The 27,799-nt window shown below is 36.0% G+C and overlaps 1 protein-coding gene across 2 annotated transcripts in view; it reads left to right on the top strand.

The window, feature by feature from the left end:
- Bma-dig-1 (Uncharacterized protein) overlaps positions 1-27,799 on the top strand; it is a gene marked incomplete at both ends in the record, with an annotated part of 40,681 nt that overhangs the window by 6,935 nt on the left and 5,947 nt on the right. For both annotated transcript variants that reach the window (XM_043077166.1, XM_043077167.1), the window contains 46 exons: positions 160-283; positions 506-663; positions 1,042-1,209; positions 1,389-1,517; positions 1,929-2,052; positions 2,384-2,523; positions 2,634-2,737; positions 2,898-3,090; positions 3,209-3,357; positions 3,473-3,593; positions 3,775-3,908; positions 4,111-4,306; positions 4,550-4,722; positions 4,923-5,079; positions 5,240-5,340; positions 5,699-5,906; positions 6,089-6,189; positions 6,311-6,542; positions 6,704-6,958; positions 7,139-7,273; positions 7,496-7,669; positions 7,789-7,895; positions 8,178-8,327; positions 8,439-8,505; positions 8,798-8,940; positions 9,394-9,511; positions 9,665-9,801; positions 9,940-10,156; positions 10,405-10,576; positions 11,167-11,327; positions 11,562-11,731; positions 12,207-12,339; positions 12,610-12,713; positions 12,827-13,019; positions 13,279-13,367; positions 13,555-13,680; positions 13,794-13,863; positions 14,053-14,207; positions 14,527-21,722; positions 21,890-23,575; positions 23,742-23,917; positions 25,517-25,633; positions 25,702-26,494; positions 26,728-26,926; positions 27,067-27,257; positions 27,515-27,716. In XM_043077166.1, the coding sequence (XP_042933100.1) occupies positions 160-283; positions 506-663; positions 1,042-1,209; positions 1,389-1,517; positions 1,929-2,052; positions 2,384-2,523; positions 2,634-2,737; positions 2,898-3,090; positions 3,209-3,357; positions 3,473-3,593; positions 3,775-3,908; positions 4,111-4,306; positions 4,550-4,722; positions 4,923-5,079; positions 5,240-5,340; positions 5,699-5,906; positions 6,089-6,189; positions 6,311-6,542; positions 6,704-6,958; positions 7,139-7,273; positions 7,496-7,669; positions 7,789-7,895; positions 8,178-8,327; positions 8,439-8,505; positions 8,798-8,940; positions 9,394-9,511; positions 9,665-9,801; positions 9,940-10,156; positions 10,405-10,576; positions 11,167-11,327; positions 11,562-11,731; positions 12,207-12,339; positions 12,610-12,713; positions 12,827-13,019; positions 13,279-13,367; positions 13,555-13,680; positions 13,794-13,863; positions 14,053-14,207; positions 14,527-21,722; positions 21,890-23,575; positions 23,742-23,917; positions 25,517-25,633; positions 25,702-26,494; positions 26,728-26,926; positions 27,067-27,257; positions 27,515-27,716 (16,148 nt within the window). The remainder of the gene's footprint in view (positions 1-159; positions 284-505; positions 664-1,041; positions 1,210-1,388; positions 1,518-1,928; positions 2,053-2,383; positions 2,524-2,633; positions 2,738-2,897; positions 3,091-3,208; positions 3,358-3,472; positions 3,594-3,774; positions 3,909-4,110; positions 4,307-4,549; positions 4,723-4,922; positions 5,080-5,239; positions 5,341-5,698; positions 5,907-6,088; positions 6,190-6,310; positions 6,543-6,703; positions 6,959-7,138; positions 7,274-7,495; positions 7,670-7,788; positions 7,896-8,177; positions 8,328-8,438; positions 8,506-8,797; positions 8,941-9,393; positions 9,512-9,664; positions 9,802-9,939; positions 10,157-10,404; positions 10,577-11,166; positions 11,328-11,561; positions 11,732-12,206; positions 12,340-12,609; positions 12,714-12,826; positions 13,020-13,278; positions 13,368-13,554; positions 13,681-13,793; positions 13,864-14,052; positions 14,208-14,526; positions 21,723-21,889; positions 23,576-23,741; positions 23,918-25,516; positions 25,634-25,701; positions 26,495-26,727; positions 26,927-27,066; positions 27,258-27,514; positions 27,717-27,799) is intronic.

Here is a 27,799-nt window from a genome sequence, read left to right as displayed (position 1 = left end):
GGAAACAAACTGAATTTTGTGACAAAGACCATAATTATCGTGTCAGTTTACTATTAAATTAAGCAGAAAAAAATATATGTTGTGAGCATATAAGTAAATAATTGAAAATACAAATTATACGAATCGAATTTGATTTTTTCTACGGAAATTGCAATTCAGTGCTTCGCGGTCGGCCAAAAATTTATATTGAACCAGCAGCGCCGTATGAAATAACTCCGGGCGGAAATTTAAACATTACATGCTCAGCAGTTTCACATCCATTTCCGCAAATTTTTTGGCAACGGTCAGCCATAGTTTTCACTCACTCACAGAATATAAAAATGTCAATTCTGAAATAAGCTTTTGCTATTAATTTTTAAAGTTCAGTTTTACCTTTTTTTTGATAAAAAATCTCAGTTCATCTAACAAAAAACGTCTCGGCTTATTTGAACTTTCTTAGAATATAAAATAACTAAGTGTTAAGTATCTCTGTGTCGCAACGTCACATTGTTTTTCATTTTTATAGAGGTGATGAAGCAGTTGATATTGCACCTGTTAAACCAGGAACTGTTCGAAGTGAGCAAATTCTGATCATCAAAGAGCTCTACAAAAACACCCAATTCACTTGTCATGCCAATAATTCACTTGGAAAGACGGAGCGCACAATCGAAATTGTTGTCACTGGTAGGTTTCCTTTATCATTTCATTCAACTTAGTACAGTCTTATCCTGATCTCGACGACATAAAATGCTGCATTGTAAGAGAAGTTCACATTGCTGATAGTTTCTTGAGTTGTAAATTTATCAGAAATATTAAATATAATCATTATATCATGCTCTGAAATTATTATTTCATTCTGACAAATAACTCTCCCCATTTGAACACCGCTGATAGTAGCGAGTTCTGGAGATTTTTCACCTAAAGTAAAAGTTTTGACAGTACAATTTCTTCCTTGCTCTTCTTACACTTTATTTTTTAAGCTTCATCCTTCATCACAGCTTTGGAAATATGTATGGTATGTTTTTCTACTAGTTCAATTTATTTAATAATTTGTTAATGCAGGTCCCGGGTCAGCACCAATAATTCGCGGTATTGATGCTGGTCGTTCATCAGTTTATGTTCGTTGGGATCCACCAGTAATTGTGAATAGACCAGTAACTTCATATACAGTTTATTATACAAATAATGGTAATCAGCCAATCAAAAACTGGAAGAAAGTAAATGTTGAAGGTAAATTGTTTACAGTTGTATTGAAGTTATTTGTATAAAACTATAAGATATGAAATAAATATTACTAAAAATGTTAGACGATATCAGTTGTTTATCAAGTGTAGTGGGAGCACTAGTTTTTGAAGAATTTAGTGATTTAAAAGGTTTAGTATTTGTTTCTTTCTTTTATATATACATAGAACCAGATCGTGAGGTAACGATCAAGGATCTTCGGCCAAATACGCAATACTTTATCCGCTTACGGGCAAACGATAAACTAGGCCCAGGACGTCTCTCAAATCCAGTTTCGCTTAACACACGTAGACCAGGTAAATTGAAAAAACATGTTAGACACTTAAAACAACTTAAAATGTGAGCAAATTGAAAGTTTCAAACTTTGTCTATCAATTTAAGCTCCTATTACTCGATTCATCTTGGATTCTTATTATTATTACTTTTTTTATTTAGATAAACCAAATATTTTTTACAGTTATGGCAATTAATGACTTAATAAATAGTAGATGAATTAAGTGAACCGATTTGACGATTGAAATTGTAGAGATCCTTAGCGTCATAAATCATTCATGCAAATACTACATGAATGATCTGTTGATCTTTGATGATAACTCTTAACATTCATTAGATTCAATTGAGACAAATGATTATTATTTTCAGGTAGATTTGTTCAAATAATGAATAGCAGAAGATTTAAAATTAGATGTAACACTTTAGATTTTTAGCAGTACGCCCACAGCTGTTCATTCAAGAAGGTGATACGATATACGTCGGACCATTAAAGAGGTTCAGCATCAGTTGTAATGTAACACGCGGAGATCCATCACCTAAAATTGCTTGGTATACGAGGTACATCAATTGTGTTGAAGTGGTATTAACCGAATTATAGATAGATTAAAAAATGTATATAGATAGAAAGTAGATTTAAAAAAGTTTATATAGATGAGAAATTATAGATAAATTAAAAAATGGAGCAAATAAAACTTTCTGATTATTTAATTATTTTAGTTTGAGAAAATACAAAAAAAAAAATTTAATTATTTTAGTTTGAAAAAAAAAAAAAGGTTTGGGATAAAAAAATCTACTGCTTTTAAAACTTCAGAACAATCTTAAATAAGAATCTTTTATTCTTCACATTTTTTAAAATTTAACGAGAAATCGATATTAGCTTAATTTATAGAGCTCGACCAATCAATAAATCGCAGAGGAAAAAATTTATAACAATGGAGCACGGCGGTCTATATGAAAGTACAAATTTCTCATGTGTTGCTGAAAACGATGCTGGTCGAACAACAAAAAGAATACAAGTCATTGTAACTGGTAATATGTTTTTTTTTAAAGTTAAGTTGGCACAAGGAGTTCAAGTGAATACTTGCGTGCTGAATAGTAGTGGTATGTTTTATGTTATTGCTTAATTAGTTATCGTATAGGACCGACATCTCCCGAACGGATACGATATCAAATTCATGGCAATAATGTTGATTTGCAGTGGGAACCACCGCGTATTACAAATGGACAATTGAAAGATTATGATGTCAGTATTTTTATAACGATGTATAAAAATTATCTTCAAAATTACATGTCTACGAATGATATTCGAATCAAATGGAAAATATAAGCCTATTTGTGCTTGGCTAATTTATTTGAAAATATGGAGCAAATCTTTTCAGCTCAACAATAAGTAGGGATTGCAGGTGTTATACACAGACAATCCGAAATTGTCAGATGAATATTGGGAAGTTGTAAAAACTGGAAATCCAGATGCACGTTCTTTGCGGATATCGAATTTGAAAGAAAAAAGAGACTACACGTTCAAAATACGAGCACACAATGAATTGGGTCCCGGCCTTTTCAGCAATCAGTTTACTCTAACAACTTGGCTTGCAGGTTTGTGAACCTTTATTCCACTTTATTGTTATAAATTTTTATCATTTCCAACTAATAGAACTAAAAAATAAAAAACGAAGATATTGACTGGAAAGAAGATTTAGTTCATGAATTGTAGCTCGTCCGCCAATTGTAACAATCACGCCTGCTGAAAAGGTAGTGAAAGATCCAAGCAATGAGGAACTCATTTTTGAGTGTGAAGCGATTGGTGTGCCGAGACCAAAGATACTTTGGCTATGGAGTGGTGGTTTGGTCGAAGATGGGAAGGTTAGTTTTTGATTTCATCCGTTTTAACACAATTATCACAAAGACTTGATTCATGAAGATAATGTGGGCCAGTACCGATATCTTTCCGCTTCAACTCACACAGTGAATTTTGCAGAATGAATTTCGTATTTATGATGTGACACCACCAGACGCGCAAAATCGATCTAACAGCAAGCTAATTGCTGAGAAGACAAATCGGGCTGGAGTAGCCACATGTCAAGCTGTCAATCCTCATGGTTTGTTGTTTTTTCAGTGTAACAAGTGTTATGAAAATTCCTTTAAACCAATCAATAATCTGTTTTACAGACGATTTATTGTTTTTGAGAATTCCTGAAAACTGATGTTATAACATAATTTATGTCAATAATTTTGTATGACAATTTGGCATAATATCATTAATATATCGTCTTTTGATAGGTTCGGATGAAAAACATACTGAAGTGAAAATTGTTGGACCTGGAAGTCCACCTCGCGATATCTCAACAATTCCATTTACAAATGATTTTAAAGTCTCTTGGAATCCACCAAAATATCCAAATGGAAAAATTATAGTAAGCATGTAACTTCCTTCTTCCAATATCCAGAAATTCCGAAAAATTTATAATGTGAAACAAATCCTGCGCTTGGTTAAATAATTCTCTGGAAAAATCTGCAAAACTTGTACAAAAGATTGGGAGATCGATCGACAGAATATTAAAATGTTGCTGCTCTATTTTAAACAGTGGAAATAGCTCAATTAGTTATACATTTTAGCGTTATATTATTTACTACACGAAGAATCCGGATGACCTGTTGGGAGATTGGGAAAAAACAGCTGTAGGTGGTGATCAGCTGGAGGTAACTGTATCAGCTGATGAGGATACCCCATACAATGTGCGGGTACAAGCTGTTACTAAGGACGGTCCTGGTATCATATCAGAAGCGTATGATGTCACTACTGGCAAGAAACGTTAGTTTTTAGCATGAGTAAAATTTCATGTGCGGCACACCTAAACAGTAAATTTGTGGAAGATTTTAGGTAACTATTAATTTTAATCTTTTTTTTTCAAGCTGCAAGCAATCAATATGATGCAAGAAAATAGCAAGTAAGTTGTTTATTATAAGTACAGTTAAGATAAATGCGATACTTAATATTTTTACAATGTACTAGCTGACCTACAAAAAATTTTTAATACCTGTATTCATTTTTCAGCAGTTCCGCTTTCTGTAAAACTGGTTATATTGGATCCTCAAGTAGAGGACGGTAGTACGGAGACAGTTGTTGAGCCGCTAAAGACAATTATATTTAAGTGTGATGCAAAAGGAAGACCAGCACCTCAAATTTCATACACTTGGCTTCCATTCAATGAAACTGAAAGCGGGCAGGTGTGCTTGCTTATTCAATTATAATGCGCAAGCACACTCACTGTTTTTTTTTTTTTTTTTCACAGTCTTGACATAGTATGAAAAAACATGCAACACCTAAAAAAGTGCGCATCGTATTCTAGTAAATATATATATATGGTTCTTCATTTATAATTCAAAATAAAATAAACAAAAACTAGGATTTGTGAAAGCTTTTATAGGAACCAATATCAATCCCAGCTTATTCTGATCCACAAGAAGCCCACCGGTACCATTCATTGGATGTGAACACTAACACGGCTACTAAGCGTGCGCTAATGTGCAATGCTCGAAATATTGATGGTTCCGAGAGCGACCAGCACATTTTCAATGTCCTCAGTGTGTTTTTCCATATGCATAAATATTCTAAAAAATTTAAATGAAATTTTAGTTCTTCATATTAGAATTAAGGCTATTGAGAGTTGTTAGTATACAACTGCTAGTGGATAAAATGAGGACATAAAGTTTAGAAATTAAACTGTGTATGAAAATATTTCAGAACCAGGCAGCCCGCCAGAAAATATTCAAGCAATCATTGATCTGGATAATCGTGTTACAATGTCGTGGCAAGAACCGAAATATCCTAATGGACCTATTGTAGTTGGTGTAGTTTAATATTACAAAGCAATTCTTGGCCAGTCTAAAATTGCTTTTAAATATTTGCAAAATTAAAATGCCTGTTAGCAGCCAATGGGATTTGATTTCAATTACAGATGAAATTTCTTCAAAATTGCAAGTCGCTATAGCTGTTAATTAAACAAACTTTAAGCACCCGTAACCATTTTTAAAAAAGACCACAATCTGTGAACTTTATAGAAGAAGCTGGTTTCAACGGAATCTTTTTTTTTTATGATATTTAAAAAGAATTTTTTGTTAGCAATGTTGCGAATCCTCTTAAAAACCAAATAAATCTTCATTAATTTTTGGAATAATTCGAATCAGTTCGACTTTTCCTTAGAAATATAAAGTGTATTTGACATCTGATCCGAGTGAACCGATCAATCACTGGAACATTTATGATGTTGAACCGAGTGAAGAACCACGTCTGGTCTTGGAACGTGGTAAATTGCAGCCAGAAACACCGTATTATATAAAAGTTGTAGCAGTCGGTGAAAAAGGCGAAGGTTTACAATCTGATATCATTCTCTTCGAAACAGTCAGTGGAGGTAGGTTGTTTTCGACCGGATTGTGTAAATTTTTTTCTTTTATCCTTCCCAATTCAGAATCATTCCCACCACTACAGGAAGATGGCAGGGGACTTTCGAAACTTAATCCTTAATTAAACTTACCAATTTGGACAATTAAAAGGAGATCCTGTATTATTTCTCGTTTAATTCGTGTTTTTCAGCACCAATTGATGAACCTAAGAATGTACTAGCAACAGTGGAACGGGATAATACTATGGATATATCTTGGACAGGACCAAGTGTTCCTAACGGTCCCATTCAGGCAAGTTTGATTGAACTGTTTGAGTATAACATTTATTAATATTTCAGAATAACTAATAAGATCTCATCTTGAATAGAACGTACTAATATAAACAAAAAAATACTAATTAAACAATTTCTAGGCTTATACGGTCTACTTCACTCCGTTGGATCAGTATCAAACATCTGATGATGCATACAAACAGTGGGATAAAATTGTTGTTCAAAGTAGCGAAAATTTTGGAACCTTACGCTTGAACAAAGATATCTACGATATTTTGCCCAATAAATTGTACCGAATTCGAGTATCTGCAACTAATGATCTGTCAGAGGGTCCGGCAAGTGAACCTATAACAATCAGAACCGAAAGTGGAGGTCAGATTACTAGAGTATGAGAGAGTTTATACTTTTCCAGTTCCAATATTTTTATTGGTTATGTTTTTATTCAAATAGGAAATTTGAATACATCAAATTCCATTTCTTGTAGAAGAAAATTTCATCTCTTTTTTGATCTCAAAGAAAGTTACCTGCTTTAGAAACACCTCCGGTAATACATCTGGAACCGATTGATAATCCTCTTACCGTAGCACCGTATGGTTCGATATCTGTGCGATGCACTGCAACAGGAATACCGCCACCTATCATCATGTGGATTATTGGTACAAATGCTAGTGATGTCATACGAGGACCAATTCTTCAGTTAACCAATCTCCGAAAAGATGAAACTGTAACTTGTAAGGCTGAAAATAATGCTGGACAAGCTCAGGAAGTGTTGCAAATACTTGTAGCCGGTTAGTTCTTATATTTTAATTTGATTAAATATGTCAACATACAAAAAATGTCGCAAATAAAAATTAAGTATAAATCTAATTTGAACAGCTAATTTTTTTCTATTTCTCCAGACTTTCATGTATAGGGTCATTGATATTGTCCCGTGTTTTTTTCATTCACTCAATTCTTATTCATTTGAGGACCTGGAACTCCACCAAATGAGATTGTCGCTTTTCCTCTAGAAAATCAACAAGCAAGCATAGAATGGACAACGCCTGACAGTCCGAACGGGAGAATTACGGATTACATTATTCATTACGGAGAAGTTTTTGATGGTTAGTAATGAATTATGTTAGCTTTGCAGAATTACACAATCCCAACCTTCATTTTAGATAATGTCATCTTCATATGATAACCATGGGACTTAACTCTTTCATGTAACGCGATCGTGTTTTGTTTATTTTTACCACACGATTCAACCAGGATATTTTTAAAAATTTTTGAAACATTTCAAATTTGAATTTTATGCAAGGCACTCATTAGTTCTGGCTTTACAGGAGAAGCTCTTCCACGTGCCTGGGAAACTGTACATGTGTCGGCTGAGGAACCCCAAAAGCATCGTCTTGTTGGATTAAAACCAAAAACTAGTTATGCGATTCGATTGCAAGCGATGAGTGATCGTGGACCGGGTGTTTTATCTGATCCGATCAAAATAACAACGCTACCATTAGGTTATACCGGGAATATATTTGATTAAACTCTCAAGTTTTTCAAAATTATGGATAATTGAATAATTATTTAAGAACTTTATTTTAATTTATCTTTTTATTAATTGAAAATTTAAATTTAGCGCCTGCTATTGTTCAACTATCTGATATAAAGGTCCATGAAAATAATACGGTCGCTATCCAGTTTGATGCACCAAGAGATCCCGAAGATCCAGGAAAACCCATCAAGGTTCATATAGTAATAAAGGAATAAAATGAGAACTTTTTTTCTTTTATGAAAAAAAAAAACTTTAATAAAATCTTATTAACATGATCAGCAATATGATAATTGAATACGTCATCATTTAAAACTATTTTTAGTTTTCTTGCTATGTTAATTACAATTTATTTTTACGTTTAATTTCTTCAGTTTGTTTTGATTAAGTACATTCTTCTCCTATATGATTGTACAGTTACTTTCGATTCACAGAAATGGACTTAATATTCAAAATGACAGTGTGAATATATTTAGGAATTTCTTATTCATTACACGGATGATGATCCATTGAGTGAAGATGCAGAATGGAAAGAAATGTTTTGGACGGAACCAGATGATGATTTTTCAGTTAGCATCCCTATCGGCGGCGAGCATTTCAAGCCTGACACCAAGTATTCAATAAAAGTTAGTGTGCTTCTATTCTGTCTAATTTGAAGATCGCAAAAATATGTCAAATAAGAGAAGTAGGTTTTATGAAAGATTTTAATAAGATTTGATTAATTTAATTTATTTCAGTTAATAGCTCGCGGTGAAATCGATAGCCCGCCGTCGGAACCGATTGTTTTTCAGACCGGAGATGGAAGTTTGTGTTTAACTTATTAAAAGTAATTAAATCAGGTCAAAGGAAGTGCAAATTAGAAAATCTCGAACAAAGATGGTTAAGTCTAAAAGAAGATAAATAAGAAGCTGTAAAATTCTTCAGCTATAAACCTTCTGATTTTTCGAACTCCGTTTCTTTCTGAGTTCCTCTTATCATGTATTTTCCGGGTTTGGAGTAGAGCAATTTTGATTGCACTACTCAGTCATTCCAATCTATGTCATAGCTTAGTATCGGTAGCATTTTTGTCAAATTAATTATGCGAAACACATTCTAGTTGTACCACCGGAGAAACCACAAATCAATGTTGATGCACCAGATGACGTGATACGTGTACCAGCTGGTAGCGATTATACTGTTGGCTGTTCATCAACCGGATTTCCTATTCCAAGAATTTTCTGGGTTAATAAGGATGAGCAGGCAAATCATACATTTTCTGTCTTCTTCCCTTGCTTTCTTTCCAATTCCTTCTTATTTTTAAATACAATCAAAAACATGCATATAGTGAAGGAACAGGACTTCACTAAAATTTGAAAAGAAAAGGCCTAATAGTTCAGCAGTTACATATTATTATGGTAGGAGCGAATATAAATTTATTGTTCCCTTTAGACCCTTAAAAAAAATTAAAATCGACTTTAGCTCATATGGGATTGCTGTCTCTATTTAAAGTCCTGAATTTCGAGACATATTGAAATTGGTTTTAAAATGAAATTGTTTATGATAAGATACACTACATTACTTTGCAAACCCTTCAGTGTCTATTTAAATAATAAGTTAGTGATATTTTTTAGAAAATCTCAACTCAAGAAAATGTCATTCTATGAAAAATTGCCGCCAATTTTTCTGATTTATTTTCTGAAAGCATTTCTTCAGCCTCTCAGTGATGGACCGATGCTAAGATTGCAAGATGTGAAGGAGACCGTAAAAGCAAAATGTGTTGCGGAAAATGAAGGTGGACGAACTGAAACGCCTTTTGAAATTTTTGTTACTGGTTTGTATTATCGATTCTTTTCTGTTATTGTCAGGGTTGGCGTACAGAACAGCTTCAGCACTTTTATTTGGAATTCTTATATACTTCATGTTAAAGAAGCTTTGAGATTTTAAAATTCTTGTTTCATCTTGTCATAATTGATCAATGTTTAAGGTCCTGGTAATGCTCCAAGTAACATTCGCTTGAATTCAGTAAGACCACGTACAATTCATATTGATTGGGATCCGCCAACCATACCCAATGGAAATATTACTCGTTATATTATTTATTATACTCCATTGGATGATCAGGTCAAGTTTATTTTGCAAAACTTTAAATAAAATTTGGAAATGAAATTAAAATTTGCAGTTAGATGATGAGCTATATTTATATGTCGGCATCTAACACTGATTTCTTGTAAGCAATGCATATCATTTGCTTATTTTTAGAATATAGTTTATCAAATGGGGCAAATCCCGAAAAAACCAATAACTGAATGGATGACGTCCCATAAAGATAGCGAGCCACTGATTGGGGCGTCACAAAGAGCCGACCTAATAGATTTTGTTGAACCTGATACTGCTTATGCTGTAGTACTACAAGCTGTCAATCAAGATGGACCTGGGCCGTATTCTGAACAGCATACCATCCGAACGATGTCACGAGGTTTGAATTAACTTTCTAATACTTCTGAGAAATGAGAAAAAATCGGAAACGGAAAACTCACTTGTTTTTAAGTACTGTATGTACCCACAAACTCAATGAGGTGAATCACATCTCCTGAACTGCTTAGTTTAAAATGTCTTCTTAGAAGATTTAAGCAGATATCCAATATCTAGGAATTTCAATAACAAAATTGGAAAGGGAAAAAAAGAAAATCCAAAACATGCCACCACTTATTTTTACTATTTTAGCTCGAGAGGGTCCACCACTTGATCTAAAGGTTGAACCTGAAGGTCAGCGATCGGCAAATGTTGAATGGCACAGGCCAATTACTAGCGAACAATTACCAATTGGCTATGAATTATATTACATTAAAGCAGACGCTAAAATCTGGGAAGACGATTTAGCTAGCATCGATGATTGGTATGCCTTTCGATCGAGGAAAATTATGAGAAAACATAAATTTTTGTGAGTTAGGTCTTCTAAAATAGGTTCTTTTGTGGTCAGCATGTTTAAAATCAAAGGGATGACATATCAAGTATGAATGGATTACGCGACAAATTAAATTGATAAATGGAATGTAGAAACAAATGGAACTAATACAAACTTGAAATAACCGATGAGATATTCCTTTCAGAAGCAGTTTTTTAATCTATCTTTTCAGACAACCTCCGATTGGTAACTTTTGACTTGACCTACATTAATTTTAATTTTATCATCAAGAAGCATACTTGGGAAATGATAAGCCATCAGCCGTTCAGAAGAGTTATATATGATAATAATAAGGCAATTAAAAAGTGATAGATAAGTAGTGAGTGGTGAGGGTAAATAACTTATTTTCTGAAGGTGTACTACAGTTCTATTTTCTCTTCTTCTCCAGAAATTATAACTACTTCTATCAGTTTTTGTTAAGCCACATTTATCTGATGTTGACCTTCATTGGTCCATTAATTTTGTAAACAATGACAAACCAAATTAATTATTACATAAATTTTATGTGCTTTTGCTTGTAGGAGCATGATATCAATAACGGAAAAAGATGAAGATAGATTGTACTATAAGATTGATGGATCGCTTGAACCAGACACGGAGTACGTGTTTCGGATGCGTGCTGTTTATCCAGATGGGCCGGGAGTATTCTCCGATGCTTGTATTACCAAAACACTACCAGACGGTTTATGTTTACATGTTTTTATCTGAACCACTTACAGTTGCATGCTAATTTGTCAATAACAGCAGTAAATAAGCCATTAAGAACAAACTAATAATTCATTGAATAAACTGGAAAGAAAAAGCTGGAAAAAGTAGGAATTAAAATAAAATGATAAGAGCAAAAACAATATTTAACAGTCACTTTAACATTATACGAGCATGAGTTTCTGAGTCTATCAAACAAACATGCTTTCAGGTAACGCCCCGTATATCCTCATTTCGAACGGTGAGCACGGAGTAGAAGGTAAAACAGAAATAACGATCCTTCCGGGTTCAGCACTCGACCTCTCATGTAATGCAACAGGACAGCCTCGTCCGGCAGTTAAATGGATCCGCTCCGGATATTACCCTATTGATCCTGCTTGGGTTTCGTGTTTTGAAAATTGCAACTTTTTAAGATCATTTTTGAATAGGTCAAATTGATAAAATCAATGTTTATTAATTCCTGCATTATGTTTCGTGGTAATAGAGTAACTGACAATCGAACATATTCTCGAAATCAATTCTGATGTCAAACCCTAGAGTAGTCGTATTCAGAAGATAATCAGTGTAAGAATGGTACAAATCTTTTATGCATGTCGAAGATACACACTGATGTCTTCACTATTTACTTAGTGCTTCTAAGCATTATCCTATGTTGCTTAACCATTGCCACCTTAAAAGCGGAAGAAAATACAACCACTTTTATGATCATAAGCATAATATCTTCTAAATATTCAAAAATTTTTAGTGGCCTATTACAATTTATTTGGGTTTGCGTATTGAATTTAACCACTTTTTAAAGTGAATTATTTTCATCTTACTTTTTAGAAAACGTATTATAAATTCCAGGCATATTTAGGTAAAAGCAGACGAGAAATACGCTATATGGTTTCTGAAAGTATCTAATATTACCGAAGATACGTCATTCAATTGTGTTGCCCAAAGTCCGCTTGGTTTTGCCAATTGGACCATCAGTGTTCGTCTTCTTTCAGGTGGAATATATAATTGTCTAATCTTTCGAGTTGTACAATCCTGAGCATTAACTGTGTCTTTAATCAAAATTTTAAAGTTAGTAATAAATTTGAATTACTCATTTAGACTAAATCTTAAATTTTTTAAAACTATACTAGCTTTGCAATGATCTAGCTCATTATCCGAAGGAGGATTTTAGCCGGCATTGATGAAGACAACTTTAATGAAGTGACATTGATGAAGACAATTTCTATCCGAACGAATGTCAAACAACTGTCAGATTTTTATAGATCTTCGACCAACTTGGAAAAATGATTTCTTAGTTGCGAAGAATGAGGACGGTGAAGTGGCGGTACACTTTACAGACGATCTACCGGATTATCTTAAGGGATCGGTAAACATTTATCTAAATAGAATTTTAATCCATAGCGAATGGCTTTTTTCTTGAATTTTTTTTTATTTCACAAACTCTTGAGCAGAACATAAACGAAATTTACGAGATTCTAGCAAAACCCTTGGAATATCTACTGGACTGACAATCCATCAAAACCTTTCGAAACTTGGAATTTAATTCCATCTAACGGGCGTCCCTTAGATCGTATAGCTATCCCAGAAATGGAACCTGGTGCTAAGTATCACTTGGTGATCGAGCAGCCATCTGCTGGGATCAAAACACCGGTCTTCGACATAATGACTCCAAGTAATTTTTTGTCTTATATGAGTTCTTTGAATGATAAATCAAAAAAATATACAAAAATGCAGAAGAAAATGTAAACAGAATATTTTGTTTCAAAAGTCTGGGTTCCCTATATCTTCTTCCAGTTACAGCTGTCAGCAAAAAACGATAATTTCTTTAAGCTCAGTAAGTTGAACTTTATATTTTCAAAAAAGCAGCTTGAAGTGTCAGTGCAAAAATGCAAGTTATAATAATGAATTTTATTGCTTATCGGAAATTCCAGAGGCAGCTAGCGACATACGGGTTGGAACTGATATTAACGGCGAAACAGTGCTAGATTTCAAGCCAGCACTTGCTACGGAACCTATCAAGGTAATTAATATTGCTACAATGGAAGGGAAGTTGGATGGTTTCAGATTTCGTTTTTTTGAAAAATTGCGGTCTTTGTGTGCATGACATACCTCTCTATTAAGCTTTCCTCCTGCAACTTTTTATATGTTCTACTTTGTCAAATTTTGAGCAGATATAACTCACATCTTCAGTTCATTGAAAATTTCAGAAATACATTATCAAATACTGGCCGGATAGCAATCCATCGGCTGTGATGTACATGGAAACACCAGTCAATGTTACCGATAAGATTGTGCTAGATGGCTTGCAGCCTGAAATTGACTATAATTTTATGGTAAACGTTTCGCCATCTTCAACTGTCCTTCTCAAAAAATAATGATTTCTCATGTAAAGGCATAACTTCAATTTTTTTGAAACGAATTTCAAGTTAATTAAATGTGAATTAAGGTTACTGCAAAATTTGACGACGGCGACAATCTTGCAAGTGAACCAACTAAAATACGTACACCTTCCGAAGGTGTGTCACTTTTTCTTCCTTGTGAAATGTTTTTCATATGTCATATCTTCCGAAAATGTAAAACATTTTAAGTTTAATGAATATAAAAATTGAGTTCGTGTTTTTATTGATCCTAAACTTTTTAAAGCTAAGATGATAAGTTTCAAACCGCAGGTAACTCTTTTATATTTTACTTCAAAAGTATTGTAGATATCCAATGCCACTGTGCACATGCCTGCATGTTTGAAGAAGATGAGGAAGGAATGATAATAGCATCATGCTATTGTCATAATGGTTTTAAACTTGCTGATGATAAGAAATCATGTGAACCTATAGAAGAAGATGAGGAAGGGAGCATTGTGCAGGTAACTCTTTTATATTTTACTTCAAAAGTCTGAAAATTTTGAACTTATGTAAAGTCTTCATCAGATTCAGAATTCTGGTAATAAACAGCTAAACATCTTAATGATTATCAAGAATAATTTAATGATTAACAATTTAAATTTATCAGAAATATTTCTTAGAATCAATTTATTTTGAGAGCTTTCACATGATCAAATTTATTTGCGAAAATCACAGTACAACAGCATTTTGTTTACAATCCGATTCTCTTATCTAAAAGTCATTTAAAACGTTTTTTTCAAATTCCTAGAGTAATCAATTCCGAAAAATTAAACATTCCAGGTTACTCCACCAACACTGATTCCTGAATCTGAGCATCCGAAGGAACTGACCACCATGCCAACTCTTTTTAATGATTTATTATCAAAGTCGGAGAAATTTGATAAGGAGATGGAAATTCTGGAACCAAAGGAGCTTGCAAAAATCAAGCCGTCACAAACCGATGAATTCGGACGAGCTATTTGGCAGGATGAACAACTGGTAACTACGAGTAGAGAATCGGTTAGTGATGGTTTTTCCCTAATATCAACCGATTCTAGTCAGCAAGATCGTGTTTTGTCGCCAGTTGTTGGCTTTGATGGTGCGCCCTTGCCTACGGATGAATACGGTCGCGCAGTGGATAATCTCAGAAATCCAATTATCTGGGACAATGAAGGCCGCCCGATAGGCCCAAATGGTATTCCTTTACGTCGCAACTACAAAGGAGAATACATATATCCAGTTATTGGAAAAAATGGACAGCCGTTGCCCACTGACATTAACATGAAACCCATTTATCCCATAGTTGGACCAGATAATCAGCCGTTTCGGAAAAACCAGGAAGGTATGCATATCGATCAGTATGGTCAAATAATCCCAACAGATACCTCTGGACGTCCAATTAGTGTTGATGGGTCACCTTATCCAACTGACGAATACGGTCGATACATTGTGGATTCGGAAAATGTCATTCAACAAGTTGTACCAACGGATGAACTTGGACGTGTTATCTATCCTGTTTTTTATCCAGATGGAATATTGCTAGCAACAGTAGACGATGGTCGATTTGTTAACGAACATGGACACCTCATTCCAACCAATGATGCCGGATTGCCAGTTAATGAAAGAGACGAAGTGTTACCGAAGGATTCTGAAGGGAATTTTGTTTATGTAGGCAATTACATTTTACCGACTGATTCTAATGGACAACCTGTAAAGGTACAATATAACGGGAGGTTTCTTAAGAGCGACAAAATGGGACACATTATTGGTCCTAATGGGCAGTTAGTGGTAGTCAATGATTACGGATATCCAATCGACGAGTCTAACACTGTGTTTTCAACTACTTCTGATGGCATATTTGTATTACCAGTAACTGATGGAAAGGGTATGGTAGTTCCAGGAACGGAACAAAAAAAAGGAGTAAAACGACTTCTTAATATTGTCGGACCTAATGGCCATTTGCTACCGACTATGGAAGATGGTACTGTTTTAGATCCTTTTGGAAAGACCATACCAACGAATAATATTGGGGAACCAGTAAATTATCGTAATGAACCGCTACCAACTAATAGTGAAGGACAGGCTATTTATCCAAAGGATGGTTTGGACTGCCCACTACCTCCAACAGACCGACATGGAAGACCAGTTTATTCAGTGGTCGGACCAGATGGTAGGCTTCTTCCTCGAAAATATGACGGGGCTGCAATTGATCCAGATGGCAACCTACTTCCAACTAATGCAGCTGGAGTACCTGTCGACAGAAAAGGACGGCCTCTGCCCAGCGATAGAAATGGTTCTATCATTTATCCAGCCAGAGGAATCAGTATTGAACCCCTTCCAACAGATTCTAATGGAAAACCGGTATATCCAGTAATTGGACTTGACGGAAGATTATTACCGACAAATAAAGACGCTAGAGTGATTGATGAGGATGGTAGGCCTCTGCCAACAAATGCTGCTGGCGTTCCGGTCAATGAACAAGGCGAACCACTTCCATTCGATCAAAATGGTTACATTAGATATCCGGCAGTAGAAAGACAGGGAAAATCTGCATACATCATTATCGGGACAGATGGAGAACCATTACCAAGAAATGGAGATGGATTAGTCATTGGTCCAGATAATAAGCCAGTGCCAACTGACGCTTCTGGATACCCAGTGGATCATCGTGGAAGACCTTTACCTCAAGACAGAAGTGGTAATATCATTTATCCTGCCAATGGTATAGATGCTGAACCGATGCCAACTGACCGAAATGGTAGACCAATGTACTTGGTTATAGGACCGGATGGCCAATTGCTTCCGAAAGATAGTAATGACGTTGTAATTGATATTGACGGACGACCCATTCCGACGAATGCTGCAGGAGTTCCATTGGACCACTATGGGAAACCACTATCCGTTGATCGGAATGGTTATGTTTTCTACCCGAAAGAAAGTTACGAATCTGTTAGAGCCGATGTACCGGTATACGCTATTTTAGGACCTGATGGAGTTCTATTAAAGCAGAATGCTGATGGCGCAATTGTGGATCCATATGGTAGGCCAATTCCAACAGATTCCAATGGATACCCCATTGATAATTATGGAAAACCTCTACTGCGAGACAACATGGGTAATTTTATATATCCAGCAGGAGATTTGAACGTAGGATCTGCACCAACTGATGCAAGTAAACGACCACAATACTTCGTAATCGGTCCGAATGGTGAAGTACTACCAAGAGGTTATAGTGGAGAGATACTAGATCCGTATGGCACACCAATCCCTACAAATGCTATTGGTATTCCAGTAAACAATCAAGGAGAACCATTGCCAAGAGATATACAAGGCAATTTTATATATCCGGCAACTGGTTTGGATGTCAAATTATTGCCTACAGACAGATCTGGAAAAATTGTCTATCCTATTGTCGATTCTCATGGTGAACCTTTGCCTACTAATGAAAATGGAGCACTCGTTGATAATGATGGATCCCCAATACCAACCAATAGGTTTGGCTTACCTGTTGATGAACATGGGAATTTTCTGCCTAAAGATATCAAAGGAAATTTCATTTTTGGTACTCCGATAAAGCCTACTGATCACAGCGGATTACCAGTATATCCGGTTATCGGTCCAGACGGAAAATTGTTGCCTCAGGATAAGGATGGTAATGTTGTTGATCCTGCCGGACGTCCGATTCCTACCAACGATGATGGTGTCCCAGTGGATAATAAAGGACAGCCTTTGCCAAGTGATAAAACTGGAGTTGTTATATTTCCTGCAAATGGTTTGGATGCTGAACCTATGCCTACAGACAAAAGTGGAAAACCAGTTTATTCAGTTATTGGACCTGATGGTCATCCGTTACCGATAACTGCTGATCACAAAATTATTGGTCCTGATGGAAATATTGTGCCTGTGAATGCTGCTGGTGTACCAACCAATCATCGTGGTGAACCATTGCCAAGAGATAGACAAGGCAATTTTATATATCCGGCAACTGGTTTGGATGTCAAATTATTGCCTACAGACAGATCTGGAAAAATTGTCTATCCTATTGTCGATTCTCATGGTGAACCTTTGCCTACTAATGAAAATGGAGCACTCGTTGATAATGATGGATCCCCAATACCAACCAATAGGTTTGGCTTACCTGTTGATGAACATGGGAATTTTCTGCCTAAAGATATCAAAGGAAATTTCATTTTTGGTACTCCGATAAAGCCTACTGATCACAGCGGATTACCAGTATATCCGGTTATCGGTCCAGACGGAAAATTGTTGCCTCAGGATAAGGATGGTAATGTTGTTGATCCTGCCGGACGTCCGATTCCTACCAACGATGATGGTGTCCCAGTGGATAATAAAGGACAGCCTTTGCCAAGTGATAAAACTGGAGTTGTTATATTTCCTGCAAATGGTTTGGATGCTGAACCTATGCCTACAGACAAAAGTGGAAAACCAGTTTATTCAGTTATTGGACCTGATGGTCATCCGTTACCGATAACTGCTGATCACAAAATTATTGGTCCTGATGGAAATATTGTGCCTGTGAATGCTGCTGGTGTACCAACCAATCATCGTGGTGAACCATTGCCAAGAGATAGACAGGGCAATTTTATATATCCGGCAACTGGTTTGGATGTCAAATTATTGCCTACAGACAGATCTGGAAAAATTGTCTATCCTATTGTCGATTCTCATGGTGAACCTTTGCCTACTAATGAAAATGGAGCACTCGTTGATAATGATGGATCCCCAATACCAACCAATAGGTTTGGCTTACCTGTTGATGAACATGGGAATTTTCTGCCTAAAGATATCAAAGGAAATTTCATTTTTGGTACTCCGATAAAGCCTACTGATCACAGCGGATTACCAGTATATCCGGTTATCGGTCCAGACGGAAAATTGTTGCCTCAGGATAAGGATGGTAATGTTGTTGATCCTGCCGGACGTCCGATTCCTACCAACGATGATGGTGTCCCAGTGGATAATAAAGGACAGCCTTTGCCAAGTGATAAAACTGGAGTTGTTATATTTCCTGCAAATGGTTTGGATGCTGAACCTATGCCTACAGACAAAAGTGGAAAACCAGTTTATTCAGTTATTGGACCTGATGGTCATCCGTTACCGATAACTGCTGATCACAAAATTATTGGTCCTGATGGAAATATTGTGCCTGTGAATGCTGCTGGTGTACCAACCAATCATCGTGGTGAACCATTGCCAAGAGATAGACAGGGCAATTTTATATATCCGGCAACTGGTTTGGATGTCAAATTATTGCCTACAGACAGATCTGGAAAAATTGTCTATCCTATTGTCGATTCTCATGGTGAACCTTTGCCTACTAATGAAAATGGAGCATTCGTTAATAATGATGGATCTCCGATACCAACTAATAGATTTGGCTTACCTGTTGATGAACATGGGAAATCTTTGCCGAAAGATGTCAAAGGAAATTTCATTTTTGGTACTCCGATAGAGCCTACTGATCATAGAGGATTACTATATCCGATTATTGGACCCAGTGGTGAATTACTACCGACCGAGGAATCAGGCAATGTGATTGGGCCTGATGGACATGCAATTTCTGTCGACAATGAGGGTAGACCGATCAACAATCGTGGTGAAACGCTACCTTCTGATCGTTTTGGAAATTTTATATATCCGTTGGGAGGTCTCGATGCCGAATTGCTTCCCACCGATAGTAATGGACTACCTATTTATCGAGTGATAGACTCTGATGGACAAATGTTACCTACAAATGACAGAGGATTATCGATCAATGGTCAAGGGAAATCTTTACCCACCAATGCGGCAGGAGTTCCAGTTGACGATCATGGAAAACCATTGCCTATTGATTCTAACGGCAATTTAATATATAGGAAAGATGCCCAGAAGTCCTTGTCTACTGACCAAGGGATCTATCCTGTAATTGGACCTGATGAAGAGCTGTTACCAGCTGACAAAATTGGTGTTGTTGACGGTCAACCGAGTCCAGCAGATGAAAGCCCAGTACCAGTTTATCCGGTGATTGGTCCTAACGGAGAATTATTGCCAACTGCGGAGGGTGGTCTGGTCATCGGTTTAGATGGTAGCCCGCTATCAACAAATGCTGCTGGAAAACCTGTTGGACCAGATGCATCATTGCTGCCTACTGATGAAGTAGGTCGAGTCATACATCTGCCTCCTGAGGAACCGTTGTCGACATTTGCAACCAATGAGTATGGTCATATCGTTCATCCGGTTGTAGATATGGCTGGTAAACCTTTGGATAAAGATGATACTGGCGCGCACATAACCAAAAATGGTATCCCAGTAGAACTAAATGAGAATTATCTTCCCGTTGACCCCGATGGCAATATTCTACCAACAGATTCGCAAGGAAATTACATTTTTCCTGATCTGGATATTATGGGAAGAATACTGCCTACGGATAAGACCAGTCAAACATTATATCCACTAACTGGTCGAAATGGACAGCTTCTTGATACAGATTCAAATGGTGCTACTTCTCGACCGGATGGTGAGCTCGGAAAACCGGTAAGACCAGATGGCAAACCTCTTCCAACAGATGAAGAAGGACTCTTTATCCATACTGAAGTTATTGGAACTCATCCTACGAAAAAGGTTGTTAATATCGAAGGTAGACCATTACCTACTGACGAACTTGGTCGCTATCTGCTAGCACCGAACTTCCCTGTTCGACAGGACGATTCTGGCAGATTGATCGGACCAGATGGTCAGCCACTTCCCACTGACGATTCTGGTAACTATGTCTATCGAGAGAAAATGAAATACCCGAGTGATGCAGAAGATGATTTCGGGCATCCATTACCAACCAATGAGGACGGTTTTTATGTGCGAAGGAATGATTCAATGATTACAACAGAATCAGTAGGTCTAATGATGGATGGACAAGGTGTAATATTGCCTACTGACGAACGTGGCATCTTAATTGTTCCAGAACTTCCGACACAAACAAAATCATACCAGGTTTTAGATGAACAAAATCAAATACTACCAACTGATGAGGCTGGTAATTTCTTATATCATAATGGATATCCGATTGCTGAAAATGAAGAAGGAAAACCAATATCTCCAGATGGAATAGTATTACCTACCACTGACACAGGTTATTACGTTTTTGCTACTACACGACAAAAACCAATGATACCGTCACAAAAAGGTACCGATCATTATCCCCTACCAACTGACCAATTTGGAATGTCAATGATGACATCCAGTAGCGTGCAAGGTATTTATGGAATGGACGGCGAATTGTTACCAATTGACCGTCAACTAATTAATGAAGAAGGAGAAGAGGCGCGGCTAGGTGAAAAGGTCCGATTTTCAGAGCCAGCTGAAGGGATTCTTTCAACAGATGAATATGGTAAATATATTTATCCGGCATTAAAACCAAATGGAAAGCTATATCCAACAGACCGAGGATATCGTCCAGTTTATCCGGTTATTGGATATGATGGCGAACTTTTGCCGACAAACGACGAAGGATTAGCACTTAATTTTGAAGGACATCCAATCCCGACTAATAATATTGGACGACCGTTGGATGAAGACGGTATAATGTTGCCAATGGATTCTAAAGGAAATGTTGTTTATGACACTGGCAAAAAAAATTGTGATACGCATAGGGGCATTATGGATATTACGGTAGTAATTAACGTGGAAATCCTGGATCGTGATAGTTTCGATCATGTCAAGAAAGTGATTCAGAATTTAGTGATTGAACACTTCGATCTTTCGCCGGATGTAACACAGTTTGCGTTAGTCAAATACGCTGGAACTGCTGAGGTACCAATTACTTTGGGTGGTTATAACGAAAAAATGGAACTACTGGAAGAGTTAAGTCGAGTCAAAATTGATCATATCAAAGAGCATCCCAGACTGATTGTGGGAGTGAGTGCTGCCAAACAACAGTTCGTATCGTTTGGTCGCGAAGATGCTGGTAAGCTGATGATAGTGATAACTAATGGACAAGACATGTAAGTTATGTCGTCTTTCAAGTTTTGCTTTCAACGTAAAATATCTCTTAAAAGTTCTCTTTAATGATGAATTTTGAAAAGTGTCACTTTTTTTTTTTTTGTAGATAAAAAGTAAGGAATAAGTTGATAAGAAATAGAATCAAGTAAATATTTCTCCAATGTTTTAGATATTCGGAGGATCGCTTTAAAGACAACATTATTCCAATGCTTGTTGTTGGCAGTAAAGAATTTGAAGAAGAAATTAAAGACTGGACTAAATCATACATTTTGGTAGATTCTTGGAAACAACTGCATGCTGATTCTATTGCTAACATGATCGAAAAGGAATGCTTGCTCGGAAGAATTTTCATTCCAACAAAAAAAGTATCCTCAAGATCAAAATCTGAGAGATTCGAAGATTTTACTGGTTCATCACTTACAACTGATGAATTCGGTCGTATTGTGGTACTACCAACAAGTGAACGAGTGATCCTATCTACCGATGAATATGGTCACGTCGCATATTCTGTAAAGGATACTTCTGGTAGACTTCTTCCCATAAATGGAAATGGTTTAGTGATGGATAGAGAGCTAGTCGAATCCGATTATAGTAAATCAATTGCTTCAAATAGAAGGCAATTGCCAACAGATGAATCTGAAGCATTTATTTATTCCGCTGGTGGCAAAGACAAAGCTTTATCTCCTGATAGCAAAAAAGGATGGAATACAAGTATTGATGAGAAACCACTGTCTACTAATCAAGATGGTTTATCTTTGGACATCAATGGGCAGTCGATAGTCACGAATTTAGCTGGAAAATACAGTAGCCAAGGATCGCCGTATTCATTTAACGGCAATGACAACATCATCATGTCAAAAAGGACAGAAAAAATAACAGATGCAACTGATTATCCAGTTATCGATCCGGATAATATCTTATTGTCGAGGGATCCCTCAGATTTTTACATAAACAATATTGAGCGGGTAGTTGAACGTGATGATAGTGGGAAACTTCTTGGGTCTGTTGAGAAAATGATGCCTAGTGATGCAGGAGGATTCACTTACAGAAAACATAGTCAGGGTGGTAAACTTCCACGCAGTGATTCAAATATTTCAACCGCCAAAAACGATGGTTTTATTGTTGATACCAGTTTCCACAAAAGACTACCTTACACTCTAAGTAATAATAAAGTGTCAGATGAACACAATCAAGTCTCTTTCGAAGAACCAGAGGCTATTGCTGAAACTAGAAATTTTATCAATAATCAAAATAGTCCGTTACCAATCGAAGTAGATCAGGCCGGGAAGCCAGTTGTTAAAGTAGAACCTTTTCCTACTAATAAATATGGCGATTCAATATATGCAGGTGGTAGTATGGTATCTACAAGTGCTTCGGAACAAGCCATTGGTCCAGACGATTCCTTGATGTCAGTTGATTATCGTGGACGCGACGTATCTGATTACATACCAGATAGAACTGGTTTAGGGGAAACGAAACTTTTGGCAAAAGTCTCAACATGTAATAAAGTTGAAAAATCTGTAAACATCATTTTTATGGTGGAATCTTCAAATGCTACAGGGACCAATCTCAATAAAATTAAATTTTCATTGTTAAATTTTATTAAAAAGAATATTAATTGGAACATTGCTAAAGTCGGTATAGTTTCTTACGGAAGTACAATGAACGTTAATCTGAATGTTGGAAATTATCAAAGCTATGATGATTTGAAAAAATCCATTCTTAGTTTGTCACTTATTGGTGGTTCATCATCTGGTGATGAACATGCATTCAGAACTGCTCTTCAGCTCTTCCGTGAAAAATATAACAATGATAGTGGAGAACTAATCATGCATGTCTTTAAGACTCCACTCAGGTTTGTTTAACCTGAATTGTTGACAACGTTATTTATATTATTATCCTATCACATTAACGATCCATTCTTCTTTTCTCGCTGGCGCAGTTCCTATACAAATAATGGATCTAACAATCAGCAGAAAGTTTTCTTCGATATAAAGTATAAAATGAGTTTTAATTTTCAGTAAAGATGCTCAAATAATTGCTGATCATTTGAAAATGAATGAAACTATTTCAATCTTATCACTTGGATCAGATCAATGGTACCGATTGGAGAATGACAAAGAAATCAAGAAATTACGAAGCAATATGTGTTTACTGTTAATGAAAAGTCATCTCGCACGAACCAGGAAGCCTAGTGGTTAGTATATCTCATTAGTTCATCATTAATAACTTATCAGCACTGAGTCATACATCGGATATTTTGGTAGTCTAAGAATCAGTCGTATTTCCAATCACTGTATTAATTTTTAGTATTGACTAGCTTGGGTTGTGATTTGCAATCATTGTTAAAGCAGAACTTTCTCTTACTTTCTTTGGTGATGATGTTATTTGCTCCGTCATGAAATTTTTTTTTCCGGTTTTTTATTCTTTTGACCCTGTCGGCTTGATTTGAATGTTCATAATGGCAGGAACAGAAATTGATGTTATTTGAGAAAATATGCTTGAAAATGGTGATCGATTTTTTACTTTGCTCTTAATTTGTTCTATAACACGTCATTTTCATTCTCAAGTGAATTGAAGAATAGAATGAAACCTGGTTTTCTAGGGTTAAAAAAAAAAAAAAAATGTTTTTCCAGAGATTTTATGCATTCGATGTTTGGCTCAAAGGGTGGGGTATTTGCTATTCATAATTTTTATTCCTCGACTGATTCATTTAGAAAATTTGTTCTGCATGATAATGACAATAAATGATGAAAGCGGCGTGTTGATTGGTTTTATTATAAAAGCGATTACGACAATACGAAAGGCTAAGTACTGTCGGAGGGTTAATCACGACGGTTTTCAATGGCAAATTTTTATTAAATCAGACTAAAAGAAAGAGAGATCATTTATAAGTTGACAAAAGCTTGCTATCTACTGGATCCATAGAGAATGTCTGTACTACTGAAAGCCTTTGAATCCAAAAATATGCAGGATATTTTTGTCCCAATATTGAACAAAATGAAAACTTGTTTCGAGAGAAAAGCTGAGATGATTTATTCTACTAGAGGATTAACGGATAAGGATACTACATCAATCCGGTATACCAAGCAGATAGAATGGTGCTCTCAACGGATGCACAAAGAAATTAGCCGACGATGAATGACCAATCACTGCCTGCCAACAATGGTGAAGAGTCATGACAGCATCAATAAATAATTGTAACAACCTGTCAATGCCGATGGCTAGCAGCCACCGACAGATGAGAATAGAATTTCCGTATCTTGCAAAGAAAAAAGGCCATTCCATCCTGTTATTACTCCGGATGGCAAATTATTATCAACGAATCAATCTTAACGTCATTTTGATTCACGTGGTGAAAAACCAGTTACAGTTAATGAATGATACTGTGAGGTTTATTCAGACAACCAAACGGTAGTGGCAATGTCAGAAATTTAATCTTGCCATCGGATCAGAATAGAAGCTGCTCCCGATCGATGATTTTATAGTTATATTTAGTAAGTCAGTTACGGCAAATAATGAAGGTTTCCAACGAATAGAAAGCTGTCATCTAAATGATGAATACAAACGACAATATTTTAACCCCTAGGTAGGTCAAATCAACAAATGAAACAGATATACCGATAGATTTCTGTTAGAGAATCTGCGATGATCAGTTTATGTTCCTGCTTTATCCGTTAGAAACAGATGAATAACCTTTATCTAAAAAGGTCAGTATTTTTAAACATTTTTGACAGAAAATCATCAGTTAAATGTTTTCCAAGTAGTAAAAATGATATGGATAATGTTATTGTAGATTCGGATGGTGGAACAGTTCGCTCTGATCGATTTGGAAGACCATTGGATACCTATGCATTATCCTTGCCAACTGATGAACGAGAAGGCGTGAAAGTTTTGCCAACCAACGAAAGAGGTTATATCCACATTCGATTAGATCTAGTAGGAAACCATTACAGACAGGTTATTATAGCTCCTATTTAGGCCAGTATGCGAAACAGATAACAGTAAATGAGGATAAAACAATTGCCCCAGATGGTAAAATCATATCAGCAGATGGAGGAAAGCAGCATATTTATCAGACGTTTGCTTCTGAAAATAGACATCGATCAACCAATAGTCATAGAAAGCTTATTTACCAAATATTTGGTGATGACAGAAGGATTCTTCCAACAGATCAAACTGGTGCACGTTTCAAAGTGGATGGTAAATCAGGAGTAACTAATTTTTATGGAGAACCACTGAATAGCGAGCGAAGCTCAATTTTTTCAACTGATACGAGTGAGGGTTATCATATTTCAACCAAAAAACTGACCGAAAATAAAAGAAATAGCAGTCTCTTGTATCCAGCAACGGATTCAAATTTGAAGACTATTGCGGACACCTTCGTATCTGCAACTTCTGTTTCCTTGCCATTCTTGATCTTGTTCCCAGATGGTCGTGCATTATCTATCGGTGAAAATGGTGCTTATCTTGATGACAACGGACAAAGTTTGGTTCATATCGATCAAAGTGGCCATCCTATAATATCAGCTAACGGCACACCACTGCAGAAAATTGGTAATGGCAAATATCTCTATCCATATGAATCCCAAAAAGAAAAACCAACCTTTGCTAATGTTGGTGATGAGGATCATCTATTGCGAACAGATTCTGGTGGTCGTCAAATACAATTAAATGATAGAGAACGATCTGGCTATGGCAGATCATCTCCGGAGGATGAACGTGGGAGCTATGTGGAAACGACATTAGCATATCATGCGTCAACATCTTCCGGGTGAGATAGTAATAATTGTATTGAATTTTTATTGGATTGAAACCTTTTTTATTTATTGAACTTAGTCAGTTATGAAAAGCAGTAGGATTGCAGATTTTACAGATTAATTCTGAGGTACTGCACGAGTATAATATGAGTGCTGATAATAAATACAACAAAATCATCGGTATGAGCATCTATCAATCAGAAATGTGCTAGTTACTTTAAAATAAAATAATTTAAATTTGTTGGAGAATCGACACTTGGACCAGTTCATCATCATATTGTGTGGTCAGTTCAAATGTTGACATGTTACTTATTCTGGATTCATCGAGCAGTGTAAGAGTTGTTGATTACCGAATTATGAAGGATTTTATCAAAAAGTTTCTAACTAATCATTTCAACTTACAACGCAATTATGTTCGTGTCGGTGTAATGAAATACGGTGATAAGGTTAGTTACCCTAGATCTTAGATTTGTGAAAAAATTTTTTAAATCTTGAAAAATTTATTTTGCATTGTTATATTCGTTATTCTTCTGCAAAATAATTTTGTTGTAAAAATGGTATGTGTTTTTCAGATATATAATTTCAGGTTGAGATCCCGATATCACTGGGTGACTACGATAGTCAAACTGAGCTCCTGTCAAGGATTAGTGAAACCAGGCGTATGCGTGGTAATGCTAATCTTGGTCAGGCTTTACTCGACGCTTCTGGAGAATTTCTAATTTTCGGTTCCAAGGATATTCCTCGCATCATCATTATATTTTCAAACGGGCGGTCTAGGTATTAATGCATGTCTTGATGCTCTTAGATATTAATCTTTAGCGATCAGTTTTTATCAATACTACTTCTGATAGGGTTTATCGAAAATAAATTTATGACCGGCAGATAAATTCGAAGAGGTTGAACCAAGTTTATTCCAATTCTGGAAGAGAATCAAACTATATCTATAGGTTATGAAAGTATCATGAGATTGATTTTAGTGATTAAAAAAAACGCAATTTTTTTCCAGTTTTGTTTTTTCAATTTTGAATTTGCAGAGGTGAATTAAAAGAAAATGCTCTTCTATTACGGAATGATACAAAAGTTCATATATTCTTAGTGGATGTTGGGAATCAGGGTGACAAGGCACAAAATCTAGCCATTGTTGGTGAATCCAATCCACATCGGATTATTGCTATTGATGGATGGCATGCAATGCGTCCAGACATTCTGAATCCTTTTGTGAATGAATTATGCAAGGTTGGTAATGTTTATGAAAAGTTCATTCCAGAATTCTGTTTTTGTTCTTTTCTTGGCCCAGATAATACTCCAACTGCAAATGA

The sequence above is a fragment of the Brugia malayi genome (assembly GCF_000002995.4).
Source record: "Brugia malayi strain FR3 genome assembly, contig: Bm_v4_Chr1_scaffold_001, whole genome shotgun sequence".
NCBI classification, from domain to species: Eukaryota; Metazoa; Nematoda; class Chromadorea; order Rhabditida; family Onchocercidae; genus Brugia; species Brugia malayi.
The sequence above is the reverse complement of the archived record's forward strand: the minus strand, read 5'-3'. Positions and strand labels throughout refer to the sequence as shown.